The sequence below is a fragment of the Hetaerina americana genome, unplaced genomic scaffold (assembly GCF_022747635.1).
Source record: "Hetaerina americana unplaced genomic scaffold, ioHetAmer1.1.p SCAF_8, whole genome shotgun sequence".
NCBI lineage: Eukaryota > Metazoa > Arthropoda > Insecta > Odonata > Calopterygidae > Hetaerina > Hetaerina americana.
Genome location: NW_027287427.1, coordinates 28,558,285 through 28,581,248, shown reverse-complemented (window position 1 = coordinate 28,581,248; position 22,964 = coordinate 28,558,285). Strand labels below are relative to the sequence as shown.

Here is a 22,964-nt window from a genome sequence, read left to right as displayed (position 1 = left end):
TAACATTAATCACATCAGAGTTATGGAATCTTGTATGTATAGTAAATATATGTGAATCTGACATTAGTCATATTTTAGATTAATGCAGTTAAAAGAAAGGTTATCACATAAGATGTACACACTAGATTTAAGTATTTCTGAGTCTATAAAATAAACCAATTCAAAAGTAGCCCCTTAGAAAAAAAAAGTTTTCCTGGACCTGAAAATTTCCAAAGGAATTACTTAGCCCTTAATGCTATTTGATCTCAAAAAAATGAAAATAAAAGTCAAATGCCTTATATCATGTGTCATATTTGTTGCATTAAGTCTCTTCTTTCAGCAGTTCATGTATGAGGGTAGTTTGAAAGGTTTTTGGAAAAACCACCAGATATCATTGCTAGCACGAGTTCCTCACCTAGTAATACACAATCCTTAATGAGTAAACATGTAACCCATCAGTGCTCTATGAAGAGATATGCGGTGAAGAAAGGTATGAAAGTGAAGGAAGTTCATGCCGACTTTCAGAACACACTGGGGAACTCTGCTCCTTAAAATTCAACTGTTGCCAAGTGGACGAACAAGTTTTAGTTTGGTTGGGACAGCTTAGATGATGATCCATGCAGTGGTCTGTCAATATGTGCCACTATTCCAGACACTATTGCCAAAGTGCATAAAATGGTAATGGAAGATTGCCGACTGAAATTGCCATAAATTGCAGAAGCTGTAGGGATGTCATCTGATCGGGCATATCACATTTTAACACAGGGATAGGATATGAGAAAATTATCAGCTAGATGAGTGCTGCGACTCTTCGCAAGGTCACAAACGCATGAAATGGAAACTTCCAAACAATGTTTGACGCGTTTCAAGGGCAACTAACAAGATTTTCTACACTGGTTTGTGACCACAGATGAAACTTGGGTTTACCACTACACCCCAGAGACAAAACAACATTAAAGCAGAGGAAACATGTTGATTCACCACCACCAAAGAAAGCAAAGGCAATACGGTTGACAGGAAAGTGAGGGATTTTACCAATAGATTATCTTCCCACTGGTCAAACGATTTCTGGACAATACAACACCAACCTCATACACCAACAACAGCTAAAGATACACTTAAAAGGCCAGGTTTGGCTAGGAAGATCATCATCTTTCATCAAGACAATGCATGACTTCACAGAATTGTCATTGCCATGGCAAAAATACATGAACTAAAATATAAGTTGTTGACACACCTACCTTATTTGGCTCCATCAGATTTCTATCTCTTCCCAGAGCTCAAAATTTTCCTCGGTGGACAGAGATTCTCTTGAAGCAAAGAGCACAGCCAAAGTAGATGGGTATTTTGCAGGCCTGAAGGAATCCAATTTTTGAGATGGGATCAAGACATTGGAACAGTGCTGGACCAAGTGCATTATTGTACAGGGAGGCTATATTGAAAAATAAAGAGTTTCACTGAGTTAAGTGATTTATTTCTATTTATTCCGACAAATTTTCAAATTACCCTCGTATTAGGTAAGTATAGTCCGGTATGTAATAGCAAGTGCTACCAATCCAAAGGCTATGGGTTCAGTCCTTCCTTGAGCAAAGTTGTGTAAACAGGGGTTGTGTAAACTGGCAATTAATTCAAGAGAAATCCAATGAAGAGCAAGATCACTTTCCAATAAATAATTATGAATCCAACCAAGTTTTCTACTTCTGTATTTCGGATGACAATGAAAGTTGAATCCTGAGCTGACGTGAGACCTGTCGGGCACAACTACAAAATTTGACTGTACAGATATGACCTACCATTAACAGTAAGGCACCAAATGATAACAGATGGGTGAAATTACTCAATGTGGCCCATTGGTACTAGGAAGATACTTTGCTGAACGGAGACCAATATGAATAAGACATGAACTCTTTTCACTTGCTATATTTCCTGGCCCATTAGATGCACTTTTTTTAAACTCCAAAATGTGCTCTAAAATCAACCTGTGTCTAATGGGCTGGGTGTAAATGGGTATGACTTTGACCTATAAACAAACACCAGCTGATTGGCCCGATATACATTTTCCTTCATTAGACATAGAAAATTGTTGCCTCAATTAAAAATGTTGTCGGTTTCAATCATCAATTGACTGTCCTCTCTGACTCACACAAACCCTCTCCTATGCTACGGAGATGGGAGTATATGCTTCAAAACACGGAAACAAGGCAGCTGAAAGGTGTTTTGGCCCAGTGACAATAAAAAAATACTGATATGACGCTAATCAATATTTACATCAAAACTATCCAATCTTTTCTATCAGATCCAAGTATTTTTTGTAAATTTTAACCTGAAAATCCACAGTGCCTCTTGCGCACTGCTGTCTCAAGGTCCAGGAAATACAGTAATAATTCTGAGTACATCGCTCACTTCAGGCAAAATGCACCTGGGATACAAATTAAAGAAGTTCAATAATTATAATGATATCATACAGGAATGGTGAAAGCAACTCGGAAGTTTCTGGTTCCATTCTCTATGCCACAAGTCTGTCTTGTGTACTCTGCAGCTTAGTGCTGCACACCCACGTTGACAAACAGCCACCATGTAAAGCTCATCACAATAATAAATGATAACATGGGGATAATCATGGGTTGTACCAGAAGCAGGTGAACGAAGAGATCAAGCAAAAGCAGCCGTATTTGGCTGAGAAGAAAGTGACGTTTCATCAATACATTGCACCAGCTCACAAATCTGTCATTACAATGGCCAAAATTCATGAATTAAATCGGAAAAGAAAGAAATACTTGGTTGTTCCACATATATTTTATTAACACGACCTAGGTTTCGACTTACAAAGTCATCATCAGGTAAAGAACAGAAGACACAGGGCTTTATATAGTGGATAGAGAACTGGAGAGGGGAGGTGTTTGAGAAGAGGGAGGAGGGGAAAGAGAAAGGGAAATGGGGAATATATGAATCGCTTCCACAAAGTGACGCCTCAGACAATTTTATTCATCATGAATTAAAGTTTGAATTGCTACCTCATTTACCCTATATGCCAGATTTAGCCCCCTGGGATTCATTAAATAAAGAACACAAATGTATATTTCCACTAAAGAACAGTGGAAATATGCATTGCGTTCTTCATTTAATGAACATTAACTTTCACAAAGTTGAGCTGGGAACAATTGAATACTTGAAAAATGCAAGTATAGCAAAAAAGGCCCCCTTCAGATTATTTCCTGTTCACAAACTTAAAAAAATGGCTCGGTGGTCAAAGATTTTCCAACTGTGAAGAAGTGATGTCAGCAGTTAATGGCTATTTTGAGGAGCTTGACAGTTCTTATAATGAAAAGGGTATCGAACTTATTGAACATCGCTGGGAAAAGTGAATAGAGCTGATAGGAGATTAGGTTGCAAAATTAATAAATTTTTTCCCAAAATTTTTGTTTTTTCTTTGTAGGGTTACGTACTTTTGGAATTGCCCTCTCATTATTTCTAGGCTATGACTTAAGGGCTGATTGCCAAACAATTGATCCTTTTGTGAGAGTGTGTCTATTGAAAACACAGGAAATATAACTGATTTCCAATTAAAGTAATGGTATGATCTTTGATTAAATCAATGATCTTAACATAGCTTTTTAGATGAATGATGAGGCTTAATCTCAATTTTATGATCCAATATTCTATCCCCTCTCATGTGACTAGCATTTTTAAATTGATGTATTTTCACTTAATGTTCATGCCAAAAACTAAATAAATAAGAGCAAAAAAATCCCCTTTTGACATCTTCAAATTTATCCCTTCTCTCTTCCCCTAATAGTTGAAGATCTATCTCTTGATCTGCTTTAATGATAGCTGACCGAATGAAAAATATTTGTCCCACATTTATGACCATTATGTTCTATTTATCAACAACTGACAAGTGTTTAGTGCCCGAGCCAATTATTCAATGATATGCCATCCAAGTGTTATTTCTTGGGATCTTTTTAAAAAATCATTCAAGAGTTTAAAAAATAGGCATACAAGAAAAACTGAATAAAAACCTTGAGCAGGGGGAAAAGGATCAGACAAGTCAAATCTCCCTCAGAAATCATTATCCCCTCATTGTTTTACAGGGGATTGCTCCCATTATCTTTCCAAGACATTCTGTGTGGTTCCAAGAATTCACATTTGGCTAATCCATAAATCTATATATTCTTTGCAAACTGAAAAGCTACTAGAAGATCATCAAAAATCATAAATTTCTTTCCCATGAGCCATCTTATTGCATTCCAAGAAATGGGAGGGCAAATTGCCTTAAATACAGGTAAACCTGTATTTTAACTAAAAACTCATTACCCATAATGGCATTTTATATGCAACTTTACATATCATTCATGCTGAATTATTGCTCCCATATCACTCAAAAGCTAGGTAATCAAGGAAAATTATTAATTTTTTGGATTTTGTACATCTCCCATGTAAAATACTTTGTGCTAGAAGAGGAGAGAGGACTGCAAAATGAGTAGGTATTGTAAACTTTCGATTATTACTAAAACATAATTGAGCTAGAAACTTAATTTTTGTTATTCTTAAGAGTTCTCTACATAGTCACTATCCAGTTACCTATTTCTCCCAGCATTTCTTGAGCCTTTGAAGACTGTCATTGTAGAACTCAGCAGATTGCATTGAAAACCATTGTCCCACCTCTTGAATGAAATCAATTTTGTTGTCAAATCTCCAACCCCGCAATGGTTTTTGAGTTCTGAGAGTGAGCAAGTCACTTGGGGCGAGATCAGTAGAATAGGGGGATCAGACAAAATTTCAAAGTCACACTACTTTGATTCCTCAATTGCACCTTAAGATGAGTGAACTGGTGCATTGTCGGCAAGAGGATGGAAGCCTTTGGTGATAATGCCATGCTGTTCCTGTTTTTAGAGCATTTAACAATTTTTTCAGCAGCATGCAGTAATAGGCACCAGTTGGTCAGACCTTTCTCCCCATAGTCTGTTATGATGACTCCACGACAGTCCCAAAAACTAGACAATGACATTCCCTACAGACTTCTGCACTTTAGCCTTCTTGGGAGGAGGTGACTCACTGTGCTTTCACTCCTTATCTCTTATTTCTCTGGATCATATAGATAGATCCAAGATTCATCCATTGTTACCAGGGGACCCAAAAAAATTCTTCTATATTGTTCCAAAAAATTCAACATCTCCCTTGAAGGGTTACACCATATTTGCTTCTGAAAAGAGTCAGAAGTCAACCCAGCATGCAGACACCTTTGACATAAGCAGTTCTTTGTGAATAATTTCCTAGACAGGGCTGTTGCTAAGATAAGTCTCATTTATGATCATTTGGATAGTTGCTCTTCGGTCTCATTGGGTAAAGTTCACTTTCTTCACTGTGGCAGCATTGTCTGTGAGTGATGTCTTCTACATTTCGGATCATCCGTGATCAACATATGGTTAGTTTGAAAATTCCTTTTCCACCACAAAACTGTGCCATATGATGGCCTATCATTTCTATTAACACACATCTTTTCATAGTGGGTTTGTCGGGCACTGTAAACTTTCAAAAGAAGGAAATTAATCACAATCTTTTCCATACTGTGAGTTACTTCAATCTATGACTTTCTGAAAAAAACATATCAACATTAACAACTGTAATTTACATTATGTACATAAGGATCAATTAACATGCAGAATAATTCCAAAGAAACTGCGGGAGATGCCGCAACAGTAACTTTTAACGGAGTCATTCCCAGTCAAGGCGAATGATTTTTATGCTCTGAAATTGTTGCATTGAAATGCAGAATAATATTTATCTAGATACCTCACTCATTTCTATGTAATAATTACTAAAAAACAACAGCCCCATATACTACTCTGGCCAGAGTAATCCCCACAAAAAGAAAATAGGCAGTGAAGCCTAGAATGAACTCAAACATACATTAAAACTCCTTACCTAATTCTGGGAGATTGGAGAAAATTATTGCACATTACATTCTTCATTTTATTTAGCTCCTGGGAATCATAAAACTACTCATGTAACATTTTGTAATAGGAGAAAAATTTTCAGCTGAGAGAGGACCACAGTTGTTATCCTTGCTCCATACCTTGATAAAAATTCTTTGTCCAAATATAATACCTTCAAAAAGTTCCTGTATGCTTTCACCAATTAATTATATGTAACTCAATCTGAATGCTTTCTTTGCACTTTTGCATGATCACCTATGCATGACTTTTTTTGCAATTTTTTAGTTTCTCAACAATCATGTCTTCTGCTCACCACTACATGAAAGAAAATGAGCCACAAAATACTTATTACTTGAGCTAAAAAATACATATTTGCTAAAATGAAACCTTCTCCAAACCTGCCATTTATATAACACATAGTTCATATACAGCATACTCAAAGGGCCCCTTCAGTATTATTTTTGCATCCTTATCTGAAAATGCTGCAACTTGGTCTATGTTTTACTTTTGAAATAATATAGAAATAAGTCAAGTTATCATTACACTTAATTTGGCACAGAAATAGATATGTAAATCAATTTGAAATATACGGTTCAAATTGAAAATACATAACTTTTCTTTGCTTATACAATACTTACATTAAATTAGTCACACAGAAATAGGGAATCATTAACACAAACAATGTTTGCACAAATGATTTTTTTATTTACATTGTACAATTACAATTCAATTAAATAAAGGAACAGTTATTTACAAAATATCTCCAAGAAAATCCACTGCATACTTCTTATCACCAACAAACATACCCAGTTTTGATACAGCATCAATCATGGGAGTGGCAAGTATAGTAGATTCATCTTCTGTACCATCAGGTATCACTGAAACAAATAAATGTGGCAAGGTTTCACATAAAATATTGAGATTTCTTCATTCACATGTCACACCAATTATGAATGATCAGTATACTACCAGGTTATGGTATTTTTCCACTAGATCCAGGTATTACACATTACTGTCCTTGCAATCCCTGATTAATACAACATAAAAAAATTACCTTAAATCCAGAACTACATTTTACAATAAGTACTTCTTTACCTCTGCATACTTTCTACCTTTCGTAATTCTACCTAAATCCCTGTTCTTTTTCTCACTCTACATTATACACTAAGAATCTCTCCCTCTATTACTTTCTTCAGCATCTCCACGCCTCTCAGTATCTTCTGACTCCCTTTGTCTTCTAATAACACTAGGAATTACAGCTTGGCAAATGTGGCCATGGAGAAGAAAGAAATAACTGACAGATAAGAAAATGGCTGATTCATTCTGATAAGGAAAAACACCCCTGCCATTGTATGGGCAAAAATTATTCCAGTTTGCAACAAATATGTGAAAAACTGTATTGGGTGCACACAAAAATGGACTTGAACTCCATATTTGTGTAAAAATCAAGTACTACCCAACTGATGAGGCATATCACTAAGGTCTGAGACAGAAAATCCACCATTTCATGTCCCCAGTCCTAAAAAATATGCTGTAAGGAATATTTATGGAGAATGGTGTCATTGTCATGGCTGTAAGCCGTAATGGCTTTCAAGGAGCTGCACAAGATAATCAAATTGGCAAAATTGACTTGAAAGATAATACACAATACAATGATCACAAGGCATGTCTTTGTAAATGATAAGGAGATCCAGGATAATGTGTGGCCTAAAGTGCACGTATCCCTTCAATGGAATAAATGTGCTTCTGACTGCAATTTAGGGATGGAAAAGTATAAAAGGAGCCACTATTTGACAGTCACATCATATGTAATACTACCAGAGGGTGGAATTTGCATCATTTTCACAACAGAATTTCCTGATGAGTCAAAGACAGGTGAAAAGATAAGGGTAAACATTGAAGAGAGACTACATGACATGGGCATTAAAACGGCTGACACAGTAGAGGTAATGTTATGGATGAACAAGGGAGTAAATGTAAACACAGCACGAGGATATTATAGCTCAATCCCAGAGGCTACATGCTGCCTCAATACCACTTGTAGCTTACAGAAATTTTTTGATGATCGTGGACCCAGGTGTTCTCATCCTTCCCAGCTAAGCGCATACTTAAAAATATTCAAATCTAATAAAATATTGACTTTTGAGGTCGATGTTTAGTGGAATACACCACAAGCTCTCCTAAAATTCACACATTGACAGGTGAAGCATATCCAAGAGATCATTAGAGAAAACTGGAAAGATGGTTTAATAGTTGGCTATGATTACTCAATTGTGCATTATGAGCCAAATCATCATATTAAAAGCCATTTATGCAATCATTCCAAGATGTTATTGATGAATAAGAGGGAGACGGAAACCCACAGTCTTTCGCGGTACTAGACTAAGTACTGGGGAGCATCTAAAAGACAGTGGATATTGATGTTGAGGCTGGAAAAAAGAGGATTTTGAATTTGCATTTCTATTACCATAAAAAAATATATATGTATAAAAGAGTAGAATGCTTTCTGTGCCTACTCTACAGTTTCAGGCTTCACTTTGATGAAGTATTTGATATCTATATTAAAAGATTTTGTAATTTTCTGTAAAAGTGAAATCCTCCCTCAAAGGACACCACCATGGGACCCTAATTGCTGTCAAAGAAGCTTGCACATGTACCCTTAAGGATGCTCTGGAATCCTCCTATCAGGGGTCTATCATTTGAGTCGTGGAAAAACCACTGACAAAATGTGTTGAAGCTCGAGGGATGGGCTTTGAAGAATTTTGAGGCATTGTAGCAAAATCTGAAATACATTTATTTTTTCTTAACTTTTCCCAATACTTTTTACATAAACCTTGTACGTACAGCATTGGAATATATATGCTTAAGACAGAGAGGAGGGGGTGGTTAATTTTGGGGGGTGAGGAAGGGTGTAATTTTGAAGTTGAGAGTTGGGGTTATTTGGGTAAGAGAAAAGAAAGAAGCTGTGGTGTGGAGATGAGGTGGAAGAGCATAGGAAAGGAGGAGGGGGCAATCAGGTGCAATTAAGGGTCTGTTTTGTTTTTTCCCCTCATGGTTAGTTTCTTGTAAAGGAGAGGGAATGGTTGTGGGTAGAATTGCTCATTATAAATTATCATTTTGGGGTTGCCAAGTGCCTTCTAATGTCAATTTACTGAAGAGCATCCATTTTTAATCCTTCATGGAGGATATGCAGTATTTTGGGGAAACAATTGCTATTCTGGTTGAACTCTATGAGGTGCCTTGGAAAGAAAGAATAGGGTTTCTGATTTTTAAGACACCTAGCATGTTCTTTGGCTTGCTTCTTAAAATTTCTCCATCTGACTCACATAAGTGATGTTGCAACTATCACCTTTCAGTTTATTAAAGCCCAATTTGAGAAGTATTTCTTAAATTCCAAAGAAACTGTGGGAGATGCCGCAACAGCAACTTTATTTGTCTTTACCATTAGCTATGAATTTGGAGATATTATAGGTGATATCTCCAAGGAATGGGACCAAACACCACTTGAAGTCTTTCGATTCTTGAATCGAGAGAAGGAAATTCTATTCGTGAACATTACTTTTTGCTTTTACCAAGGTATTTTGTCAACTAGATTAGGATTGTAGCCACTGTTGGTGGCTATATTAATAATTGTTCCAGAGTTCTACATTGACATTTTTGGGGAAAAGAGGGTTGTATAGGAGGGGTGGATCAACGAGTGTTTGGGATGCATGTTTGTGAGTTTGTGTACCCACAATCCTCCCCCATGGTTTTGTAATGGTACGGATGGTTACCCATTGTACGTAATGGTTACATACACTCAAAAAATGTTGAAAGTTACTTCTCATGTGAATAAACAAAGAGCAATTGAAATACAATACTGTCAATGAGAATATTATTTGTAAGTCATATTTTTTGATTAATTTCACAGTATTCAAATTATATCATTAGAGAAGGCACATGTTTTCAAATTAATGTAACATATATCAAACCATTACACAAAAATGCCTTTCTGTACCATAAATTTCTATAATACTTTGCTTATAAAGTTATACTTACCAAATTCAACTTTTGAGGGTTTGGAAAACAATGTGGGCTTCTCCATCTTCAAGGCACCCAGACTTATACACTTGAGGTCAGACAAAATCTATAAAAAGAGAAATAGTCTCCTTAATTTTTTTAGGATAATAGCCACTTACTTACTCCTAATATATGCATGTACTTGTATATACTTCACTTAACTATGCTTCTTATGATAATATAATCTCTTTGGTTATTATTTCATTTCAGGATTGATTATGGAATATGAAAATTTGGAAACATTTTATTTATCATTAAAAGTTTACCAGTTACCATATGTTTTTGGCACCGTCCTTGTCAGAACCTAGACTATACCACACTTTAAGTCCAACTTAACATGCCATTGAACACCCTATCTTGAACCTTACATCACAATAAATCATTTCTAACTTCACATGCCTCCTTCCACCCTTCATTACATCCAGCATGCCTAATCCCTACCTCACTCTATCTTGCTGATCCAACAATCCTCCATCAAACTTCAATATTGATTCCCACTCCATATGCCCTTCTTCCAATTTTCCTGCCCTCTTTGGATTTCTCCTAACAGCCTTACCTCCTTCCCTACCATACCCAATTGTTTTATCTTCCATCCATTGCATGTGAGGTTGCAGAACATGAGCAGGGAATAATTTCTATTTGCATGCCAGAAGCTAAAATAATTAAATACCACCAATACAGTATTACTAACAGATATGGAAAAAATATTCACCGGTACCTATTCATATTCAAAGGTTTTGTTCCAAGATCATTTTGAGGAACAAAAACTTACACTTCATTTGCATACTTCCATCAGCACCTTGATTTCTGAAAGGCATAACCTCAAAACAGTTGAGGTGCACAAAATATGTACAATGGTAAGGAAAATAGACGAAATATATCACTGTCTGAAAGTGACATTCATGAGCAGAGAGGCTATTCCATTGTGTTGCAAGTCAGCCAATATGATTCTGTTCAACTTAGCCTTGTTCCTCCCTTAAAACCTCATAACACTTTGTTTTGTTTTCATTGAGTCTCATTCCAGACCAATCACACCAATTTTCTATTAAGCTCGACAATGATTGTAATCCCTTGACCTACTAGCTAACTACAGCTTGATCATCTACAAATCTAACTGATTTCATGAATTCTCACAAACTTCTACTTCTATCTCCAGTTCTTTCCAGGCTCCTTTTAATTTCCTCTACATACATTTTAAAGCACATGTGATAATGGACAGCCCTGTCTTACTCCTCTTCCCAACACTTCCCATTCAAACTCACCAACTACCACTTGCACACCTTAACAGTTTCAGATGCACAGGTTGCAGATAAGTCACCTATCCCTCTAATCTACTCCTATCTTCCGTAATGAATTCATAAAATCTACCCAATGAACTCTTTTGCAGTCCTTGAAATCTTTAAAATAAACAAATAAACCCTGATTGTCTTCTAAGCTCCTTTCTAATAATGACTTCAATACTGCTATGTCATCATGCATGCTTCTTCCTTGGCTGAAACCAAGCTGATCATCCCCTAAAATCACTTGCCCTCTTACCCATCTTATTATTGATGCATTGGAAAAAGACACTTCAATTGTCATTATTATCCCATTCACTTGTAAGACATTAGATATTTTCGGTTTCAAAAGCTTACTTTTGAACAAATTGTCCTTGTGAGGACAAATTGAGGTAAAAACTTGGTGTTCTCAAGAATATTGAGATGCATTTGTGACTTTTGTAATTATAAAAGTAATCTAACGGTTTTAGTAGGTTTTGGATGGACACAACTACAAAATAATTATCTTGCCTCTCCTAACACAACACAACCCAACATCCTTCTTTACAACAAGCCCCTCTTCATCTCCATATAATTCCTTTCTCCCTTCATACCATCCAATATCCCTATTCTATTCCTGCCCCTTCCTCATTTGCCTAATATCTCCCCTCTATCAGTCTTCAACATCCCACTGCCTATCAATATGCTTTGCATCCATCTTTCCAACCTCCTTATGATTCCTCCCAGCAATCCCATCTCCTCTCCAAACATATGCCTAGAACCTCCTCTTTTGCTTATAATGTGTCTAATTTTATTGCAAAGGCTATTGCACAAACTGAGTACATAAAATGAAAACAAAAGGTAACATTCCCCAAATCTCAGGGTAACATGCTTGTATTGACATGTAAATTTTGTATTTTCATAATGGAAACATCAAAAAGGTTTGAGGATAAAATAATATGAAAAGATATAACTATCTAAATGCACCAGGTAAAGAATCTTGAAATAGGTTTACAAACACAAAACAAGGAAAAATGATCCCAAAAACTTTTAAATTACATTTCTTTAGTGACATACACTAAATTATCAAAAATTACAAGGAAAAAATAAACAAATTCACAATGGTGAGGATTGAATTAGGATAAACATACTGGTAAGTAGACATACTAACACTTGGCTATTTCTAGTTACCTATTATTAATAACAAATCTCGGTGGAAACATTCCTAATCATGCACCAAAAACGCTTATGATGGATATTATTGAAGTATGAAAAACCAATTATACAAATTGTCAATGAATAAATAAATTTAGTATTTTTTCACACAAAAAATATAGGTCTTTTTCAGTTTCACAAAATAAGAGCCTCAAATCATATTAATCAACACAAATTGTCTCTAGACATGCAAGGAAGTTTGCAAGTAATCCTAATTTCAGCAATAAACTTTCATGGATATGATTTGAATCATTGGAATACAGAGTAATTCACCCGGAAATGATGAAGTTTTGCACCCTTCTAAAGATTCCCACACTGAATGGCATTTTGAGGGCAAAGCACAGTTTGATAATATATCGTAATTTAAAGAGAAAACAATGAAAAAGGTAAGCTCTTGAATGGCATTACTGTACCTCCACTAACTCCCGTGTGTGGCATGGCTGCAATGCTGGAATGAATCTTTCCCCAATGTCCTCGAGGGTAATTCCAGGATAAAGTAAAATATGGCCAAGCACAGCTCCCAAAAATCGATCAAGGACACGCCGGTTCAATGAACCATCCACTCGTATCCATGGCTTGATCAAAACCTTGATTCTGTTTTCTGAAGAACTACAAATAGCATAAAAAAGACTTAAGTAATGGTGGACAAGCTGATTAAGTACTGCGTATTTCCTTTAATTAAATATAGGAAGTACAGCTGAGTGCCCCTAATTCAGAAATCAAAAATGCAGAAACAGCCATAGTCCAAAGAAAATTTTTATATTTTATTCTGGGGATAGTCAGAAGGAACTCTTCAAGTATATGCATTTTTAGGAAAAAGCCACATAACCTCAAAGAATATTGGTTGATTCAAACATGACTCTTTTCTTTATGTTGGAAACAGAATAGAGTCAAAAATGTTCATCTTTAACATTTTGTGCACATCAAAAAAGCTCTCACTACTTTCTTTTAAGCAAAACTGTGCCCTTTCAAGAAAAGACACTTCACATTGCCGACAATGTGAATGGGTCAACAGGTGTTAGATGAGGAGTCCAATGGTAGGAGTTTGAAAGAAAATGGGGAATTAGAAAATGGCAGAGTGAAGTGGTCAAATAAAAGTAATGCAGTTCACAAAATTTTGGTTATTTCTTAATGATTTTTTCTACAGAGCTTTCAAGTGACTTTATTTCAATAATAATTGTAATTTTACTTGTGCATGTGACAAATACTGCACTGCTCTTTTGGGTCAAACACAATGATTTATTTTGTAGCGTTATTTTTATAAGGTGATGATGACAGGATGAGGACGGTGCTTACAATGTCAGCGATAAAATAGAAGACACTTAGTCAAAACTATTGCATTACCTTAACAGACTATTCTTTTTTTCCATTAATTTAGACTTCTGATAAATGGTTACACAGGAAATAATTCCATAGAAATAATGGGATATAGATATCATGATATTCCTATATAATCCTTTCTTTTTCATATTTAATAAAGTCACGTAACTACACAGGGAGCTGAGCTCTTCCTCTGCATGCGGATTTGAAAGCACTATCATCAGGAACACTTGTAAATGATTGCATGTTTGTTTACTATGTGTAAAACAGTCAATGATGACAACTTTTAAAAATAAATATTCATGATGCTCATGAAATATGATTTTTTAGCCGGCAATAATCAAGTTTGAAACCATTCATTGAAACTCATTCACAGATTTTTATAGTTTCACGCACCTTTCGTAATCATACCAAGTGGAGGGGATATGTGATCAAGCAGACAAGCATTTACTATGTTCAAAATTATTCTAATGCATTATGCCACAATATTGGATATCCAACTGCAAAGCCTTTGCACGATACCAAAGGCCCATTTCTCAAAGCCACAAGTTGATTAAAAAGTCTCCTGATAACATATGCCTCGAATATAGTCTTACATTTTAAAATTATGACATTTAGTACTTTAAACAAAGAAAAAGTGCTGCGATAAATATTACTATCAGCCAACACCATGAGTGAAAATTACAAGAACTAGTAAACTGAGTCATTGCTTTAATAAATGGGTCCCGGGGTTGAAAATAAATCTTACTTTAAATCCTGATCTTCCACGTCAGGCAAGTTCTCTGCAAAATGATCAGTAGACTTTGCCATGCGCCCTTTAGATCTCTTAGGTGTGGGTGGAGACATTGGATCACCTTCAGAAGCACTCTTAGCTGATGAGTTAGTCGGCTGTTCTTCCACTGCAGCAGTCTGAGCCTTCTCAGTTGTCTCTCCATCCGTATCTAAAGTTGGCTTCTTGGGAGATTTTGCTCCCCGTCCCAAGTTCATTAATTTAACTTCCGTGGGGTGAATGTTTTCCCTTTGCAACCGTAGTAACTTGTTGGACTGTACAACCCAAGGTTTTATGTACTCATAGTGAACATACCTCATACAATTGACACCTGCACGAATAAATACTCTCTCATTGGCGATTATACTGAGATGCTGCACCAAAGATACTGATCCTGAGTTATTACCAAATTTCTCCTGAAATAAGTAAAAAGTTATGTACATTTCAACATCATGCATGAATCAAGAAGAGCTCCGAAAAGGTTGGTTTTATTACTAATTTGATAAAGTTGCTAAGATCATCATTACAATCATTTGTTAAGCTGTTTAAATGACAGTTATTAAGAAATATTGGTAAAAATGTGATACCATATATTGCATATATATTTTTCATGCACCAGCACTGGTGCTTCTTCATTGATTTTATGGGATATTGTATAACTTATCAGTAAATTCAGCTCATTGGTAACTGCTATGTTCAGGATGCCATGCGATTTCATAATGTATGAGAGACATATGTACATTATGGTACTGTAAAACTGAGTTTTACATGCAGTGTCTTTATATTTTCATACAGAATGAATGGAAAGCTATTAATAAAGGAGAATAAAAAACAACTGGGTTATGGGATTGATCTTAAATTACTTAAGGCTTTTGGGGGTAGAGGGTTGTGCCATTTCATTGTTTCCTGACTGATTTATGGGTTCAGCGAGACCATTTCATCAAGTTTAATATTGCATTATATCAGGCATTGCTCACAAAGAAAGAATATTAATTATCCTTTACCACACACATTGTGCAAATGCTCACTAATAAAACAGTCACTTCAAAAATTTTATGCAATTATCAATCTGTTAAAATAGTTTTCAAATAATTGTTCCAAGTGAGTCACATAATGAGCAAAAATATTGTACCCAAGAATAACTCGCTAAGCGAGCAACATTTTGCAAAATGAGTGATGAAGAGAGGGGGATTCCTGGAGTGATTGCTCCAGCTGCTTTCGTTTGTGTTTAGTACCACTTCCATCAGCATCGTAGTGTCGCCAGTCAACGCACATCTGTCCAAACTTGTGTTCAGGCATGTTATTTGTGACTTATATTGCACAGTTTAATAATATTAAATGAACCGTTTTAAAAATGTGCCCAAAGAAAAGGCTACAAGAAGACAGTCAAAATTTATGTAATGATAATGCCATATTGCATTTTCCAAAAAATTTGAAGTCAGTAAAAACAACTGTCTCTCGACAGGTTTATTGTAAAAATTAATTATGAATGCATCATAAATGAACTAATAATTTTGAATTTTTTGTTTTCTACAAATCAAATTCATATTTCTGGTTTTATTCCACGATTGAAGAAAAGGTGAAGATGTACCAAGATCCTAAATACTGTCTATGTGATTTTCTTTAAATAAACCTTACACAAAATTTATTTTTTTCAGCAAGGAATGCATCATTGTATTTTACATAACTTTATATGGAAAAAATGATTCACCAAACGTGTGTTTCGTTTCATGAGAGAGGCCGCGGAATGAATCATGGTCATATTAAGAGGTTCCAGTGTATTTTCTGATATGATAACTTGTGACTACTCATGGTAGTGTACTTATTTTCAGTGCAAGCATGTACTTGAGGTGATTAGTATATAATCATGGTGAAAAACACTCAAGTCAACTCTAAATGTGGTTTACAATTTTTTAAGAGAAAATATGTCAATTTGATACATTGACAATGGTGCTAATGATTAACTTATGATAGATGGACAGGGAGGTTGGTTTGTATCTAATGTACCCATACAAAAGGTGAAAGGTAAAAAAAGGTGAACATGGCTTAACATAATTTAAGGATGAGCCCTATATGCAACTCTGGCAACAATGCATTACTAATTGTAAGTAGAAGTGATAATGGCAAGGTAATTAATTTTTACACAGAGAAAATTTCACAATTGTCTCAGGAATTCAATTTTCTCTTTGGTGGAAGCCCAAGATATAAACCAGCTATTTTTAAATCATGAAATAAACTTGAAATCGGACTTTTTTAATGAAAGCAGTCACTAAGATTCCAATTGTTAGCACAAAATCAACCCAAATATATCACAAAAATACACTTGTAATAACATCATGTCCAATGATAGAGGTTAGTTCATATAAATTTTATGGTTAAAATTTGGATTGAGCAAATATTATTTACACTCTCTCAAGTACTCAGATGATTTTCTTGAAGCATGCTGCTATCTGAAGTGCAAAATTATAGCAACCTCTTAATGACTAAATTGAGAATTAGCGTAACCCTTTGAGTGCCATTTAAAAACAATACTATTTCTAATAATTTGCTGAAAATTTTAAACGTTAGAGTAAACATATTATCCTTTGTAAGCATTGTATTTTGAAATAATTAAACAAAAAATAAATTAGAGCAAAATTATTATATTGCTCCGATGCAAAGAGAGTAGACAACTTTCATCGTGTTTACGGCACACAAGGGGGCAGAATGTCGTAATGCCCCCTCCCCCTTATTTGGAGAGTCTGACTCATTGTCAGAGGATATCAGGTCCTTATCTCCCCATATAAGGAGGTTAAATGCTTCAAGGATGCTTTGTGATTCCATCACCGGAAAACTTGATCTAAGATGCAGCACTTTGCATTTGGAGGGAAGCAATATCCCTTCATGGGAAAGACTGGCTCATTGTAAGAAGTGGTCCTGCACTACATAATATCCATAATACTAAGGTTTCTATCTCCCCAGATAAGGGTGTCAAATGTCTCAAAGATTTATTTTTGCATTGAGAGCAAAACTCTGCGGAGAGACTGGGAAAAATTCTTAAAATATACCAAGCAGTTACAAAAATGTCCATTAGCAAAAGCTTCCTTATCATGCAAACTGCACAGAGTTTCCATGATTATTGTAATGGTACATAAAATTTAAAAGGACCATTTAAAATTAAAGAAAAATCATAGCAGAATTAATACAGCTGTACGTATGTATGCATGTAAGTACAAATGGATGTATACAGGTACCTGTAAGTGCAAAAATTAGAAAAATGGACCAATATGACAAAAAGTTAACAAAACTTATGAAATGACATACAAAAAAAATAAAGCATTAAAATTATGATTTTTCCATCGCTATTTATGTTTACAGCCACTAAGAAAAAAATCACCTAGAGCGATACTGGCATTTTTGGGATAATTTGTCAGCGTTGCTCTCAGAGACTTAGGCACTCAAAAGTTTAAGCCTAAACATAACAACATATTGGGAATTTACAAGCAAACACCTACCCTCAGTTCTTTGACGGTAACCCCCACTTCTTTGGCATGGCCTACATAGTTTATTATTTCGCCAGCATATTTCCAATCCAAAGCACTGGCACCTTGTTCTAAATACTTCTTGCGAAGGTCAAGGAATGGTGTGTAGCCATCAGGCAAAATTGCTGAACTGAAAGACATAAATAAAGCATCATGAATACTGGTAATGGGAGGATTGTGTTATATGGACAGAGGCAGCTCATACTTCAGGAGTTCTAGGCATCATACCACCAAAGAACAAAAAGAAATACGTAAATATGTACATTTAATCAAGAATTGAGTGCTGTACCATTCTAATCACCACTTAACTTTCTCACACTCATCAACCAGTTCAAGGGAATTCTTATGACTGTACTGCTATGGGTGCAGGTCAGTAGTCAATTTAGGTTGAATAATCTCATTCCCTTCCTTTTTCCCTTTTTATGAATTAACATGGTCAATAATGACATCAGTACTCAAGGAATGTGACAGTACCACATGATTTTAAGTGAGCGTGTTCTTGACTAGATCTTACTCATCACAATCCCATTACAAGGGTGCCTATATTGAAATCTGATCAAATGATGTCATTATAATTCTGCCACTCTTTTGAATATAAATAATAAATGTCATAAGTAATTCAAAACAAATTGTTACAAAGTAGTTAATCAGGAATACATTTGCATAAAGTTAATATACAAACTTATCATCTTTAAAATTTAGCTTCATGATGGCTTGGAGGATTTTTTCAATGGATTGAGTCACAAAGTGATGAGATTATGTACATAGTTGTAATATAAAAGTTGAGATTGGCTAAATCCTCCATGCTTCCACTGTTAGAGCAGCCCCTGTATTAAAATATTTGTAAAATTACCTTTTCAACTGCATAAGAACATTCTCCATGAGTTCTGACTGAATTTTGGTAGGTGTCAACAAGGCATCCACATCAGTCACTGTACAGTAAATGTCACATGCATTGACAACAAAAAAGTCATGTGCATGATGTGAGTCGATCATGGGTGAGTCAGTCAATTCCTTCCTCATCATGAACAGTGCTATTCGAGAAGCAGCACAGACTGCATTGTTGGTTAGAAGCCTATGCTCCACTTGATTTTCTTCACTTGGAGCAGAAGAGCCTTTGGTGCTTTTGTCATTCACCTCACTGCTCTCAGCTTCCCCACTGTCCTTGCTAACATCCTGACAATCTGATGCCCCCACGGGTATCCCATCATCATTAATTAAAGGCTGTGAGACTTCAGCACGTGCCCCATCCTGTTTCACTGACTGGGGCACCTCCAACAAGTTCAAAGCCCCTGTAGAATCTAAACACTCATCCACTTTGATTCTTTTTACAGGGTTATCCTTGTCAAGCACTTCGCTTGGTCTCCTCTTCTTACTGCAACCAACTAATGGATTGAATGGGATGTCTAATCCAGTTTTATCCTTATAAGCAGCTTCTAGGTGCTGACGAAATCTCTACAAAGAATTACAGAAATTAATAAGCTAAAACCTAAGACAAGCGAAGATCTATGTTCAATGGTGTCAAGTAAATATTTTTTAAAAAATAATTTTTTAAAATACTACAATGAATTCCATTTTAACAACTATTAACTTCTGGTCCATTAGAAATGTAGCAATTTCAAAACTGGTTACTGTAAATTCCATGAATAATTAAACATTACCACCCATAATAGTAAAGGCTGTAAATTTTACAGCAATACAACCCATTTGAAAGTAGATTTTCACTTATAGTTTCAGTAATAATGAAAATGTTGTTTACATGTTGTTTATTTAAAGGAGCTGCAGGCAAATGGGCATCCACTAAATTGGAGAATATGCTGTTTAGGCAAATCCACGTTTCATTCATTAGCCAATATTTAAACTTGAAACATTTTTACTGTTAGAACATTTTTGGAGTATCAAATATTACAAGAAGTGAGAAACATTATACTTTTTCATATTTTTTATCAATTAAGTTCACCTTTGTTGTAATCACATATCAATAACTTAAAATTGTATTAACTATTAGTTTTGGGCATAACTTTAAGGAAGCAATTATGTATATTCAAAGTGACAGACATGGTACTTTTCCGCAAAATGTTGAAAAGTTCATGTGTCATTTCTTTGAATATACGTTGCTTACATATGTCATGCCTAAAACTATTACTTTATCTAATATTAACTCATTGATATGTGATTACCAAACAAAGGTTGGTTAGACAGATCATTACTTTGAAAACATAAGATAACTTGGCTGAATCAAACTAATAAACACCAGTAACCACCCAGCTCCTCCTATCTACATTAATCAAATTTCAATTTTAAACCTCCTCTTCATCATGATCTGACACCTTGAACAGTGTACACCACATGCCATCAAAAATAACAGTAGCTTGAATATTATGGGATGCTTGAAAGGCCAATAAATTTTCTTCATTAATTATTACTTCACAGAAGAAAAATGATACAAAGAAAAATACTGAAAATCCTGGTTGATTATGGCACTACATTTTGTATTGATACCCTGAATTCTGTGTCATGTTCAAAACTGTGATTAACAGGCTAGAGGTCTTTGGATTTTTGAAGCTGACCCAGGATTTTAACTGTTGCTCTTTTGGTTATTCAATTTTTTGACTGCAAACCTTAATTTTCAGCTGCTGGTCATCTTTGTAGCAGTATATTATTTTTGGATATCTGTCCCTGGTTCTTGGTGCTGGCTCTGTACTTGGTAGGTTTACATTTTTCCCTTCCCAGCACCTTTCTTCCTTCATTGGCAGTCTGCCCTCCTGCGATTCTAGCTACAAGTTACAATGTGACCCAGATCCAACACAAGGATGCACCATCCAATGATGAGGAGGCCACAGCTAACTTTCACCTAAGGCATCTATCCAATTAAACCCTTACCCTTTCAACACCTCATGAAATATAGACTAGATTGCTTCCATATTGATCACATAGGACAGCTGATACCCTTTTGTACCACAACTAAGCCACAGTCATGTAAGATAGAGCATAAACGGAGAAACCTACCAACTAGCAAAGAAGAAGTTAAGTATACAGAATTAGGTCTCCCCTATTCATTGATCTCTCCCTCATAACTGCATGATGAATATGGATTTTATGGACATCATTTCCCTTTCTATTTCATAGACCTTATTCTTTATAAAAACATCCCCTTTGTCCATTGAGCTATTGTAGCAAAAATCAAAGGAAGAATTGAGAATGAAAAAGAGAATATACAATCAGTCCCTGAAACATTAAGTATGTGTGTTTCATAAGCCAAGTTCCTGAAGCCCTGAGCCTTCCCATTCTTTTCTAAACAATGAATGGGAAAGTTACTACCTATATAAACATGGTATTAGGAAAGGGGAGTGGTTTCAAGTGAGAAGACTGTAAGCAAGGTACACAAAGAAAATTTCCAAAATCTGCTAGTAGAAATGTGGATATATCTCATAATGGATAAGTCATGGTAAATATAATTCCTTGGCTGATACAACAACTAGCTATCCATATCCTTTTGTTCCCATCTTTCACAAAATGCAGAAATTAGTTTTCATTAACAGTCTCAGATATATACAATTGTAACAGTCTAATAATATATCTGTTTGTATCTAGTGTAAAATATGAAGCATTCTAACCTCTCTCTGAGAGTTCATTAAATATATGCCACCAACAAATATGATTTAAAGACAACTTAGTATGGAAAGCTTATCCTTTTATTATGGTAATAAGGAAATTGATGTAGAGTTAATAGATGTTAGATGTTAATTTGAGTCCCTACTTATAGTTTATAGCAATGCTTTTAGTCTACTTTATATTAATGCTCTGTGATTTTTAATGGATATTTGTGAGTATGTAACATTTAATGTGTGTGCTACATTTAATGTAACTGTCATCACCATATTTTGTACTGTATAGTATCTGCCGTCACTTTGTGGAAACGATTCATAATGAATAAGAAATACTTAGTTTTTCCACACAAACTTTATTTTTACGACCGGGTTTCGACGAGGATCGTCATCATCAGGTAATTATTTCAGAAATATACACACATATATATACCCTTGCAATGCTGAACATATGAGGTGAAGGAGTAAGGGACAGAGTTATTGGTCAGTATGGCTAGGGGGGGGAGGGATTACGGGGTGTAATTTGGTCGGAGAGTGGGTGGGGACGGTTAGTCCTTTGGGCAGGCAGGTAGAAAGAGGAAGGAGAACGGGGGGGGGGTCCCCCTTGTTCTCGGGGCTGTTGGAGGGAAACGGTTGATGTGGGAGTGAAAGGTCGAGGAGAGGAGATCTGAAGGTGTATAATACGTCGTTAACTATTTTGCACTTGGTCCTTTCACTCTTGATGATTTCCATCTGTTCGAGCGCGTCCATCCGGGGTCCTTTTCTTTCCACATGCATAATTTCCAGCTTAAAATCACTGGAATGTCCGTTATCCAAAAGATGTTTTGAAAATTGGGACGCACCATTCTTGTTTCTGAAGGAAGCTTGGTGTTCCTTGAGCCTTTCCTTGAATTTCCTTCCCGTTTGCCCCACGTAAACGGCTGAGCACTCACAGGAGAGTTTGTATACTCCACTCTTCTCTAGATCTGGGATTTTTTCCTTCCCGTTGGTTATTAAGTTTTTTAAATTTGTTTTATTGTAAAAAGCGGGTATGAATCTATCCCTTGGTATCCTACTGGTGACTTTCAGGGACAGCTTTCCTAAAAAAAGGAATCTTTGCCATTTGGCCGTGTTGTCTCTTTCGGGGGCGGTGCTATAGATTAATTTTACAGCCCTTTTCTCCATTTTCTTTTTGTACAATTTATCTACTAACTGAGTTCGGTAACCGTTATTGTGGGCAATGCATTTAATTATTTGGAGTTCTTTGTTTACATTTTCCTGGGTCATGGGGATGTTTAGCAACCGATGTAGCATCGAATGGA

General features: G+C 35.6%; 1 protein-coding gene across 4 annotated transcripts in view; it reads right to left on the bottom strand.

Moving 5' to 3' along the window:
- Positions 1-6,660: 6,660 nt before the first annotated feature.
- Positions 6,661-22,964, bottom strand: part of LOC139697789 (general transcription factor 3C polypeptide 1) — a 71,722-nt gene continuing 55,418 nt past the window's right edge. For all 4 annotated transcript variants that reach the window (XM_071596632.1, XM_071596635.1, XM_071596633.1 and 1 more), the window contains 6 exons: positions 18,909-19,510; positions 18,029-18,185; positions 14,514-14,950; positions 12,859-13,054; positions 9,954-10,041; positions 6,661-6,793 (listed from right to left, as the gene is read on the bottom strand). In XM_071596632.1, the coding sequence (XP_071452733.1) occupies positions 6,666-6,793; positions 9,954-10,041; positions 12,859-13,054; positions 14,514-14,950; positions 18,029-18,185; positions 18,909-19,510 (1,608 nt within the window). In that variant the 3' untranslated portion in view covers positions 6,661-6,665. The remainder of the gene's footprint in view (positions 6,794-9,953; positions 10,042-12,858; positions 13,055-14,513; positions 14,951-18,028; positions 18,186-18,908; positions 19,511-22,964) is intronic.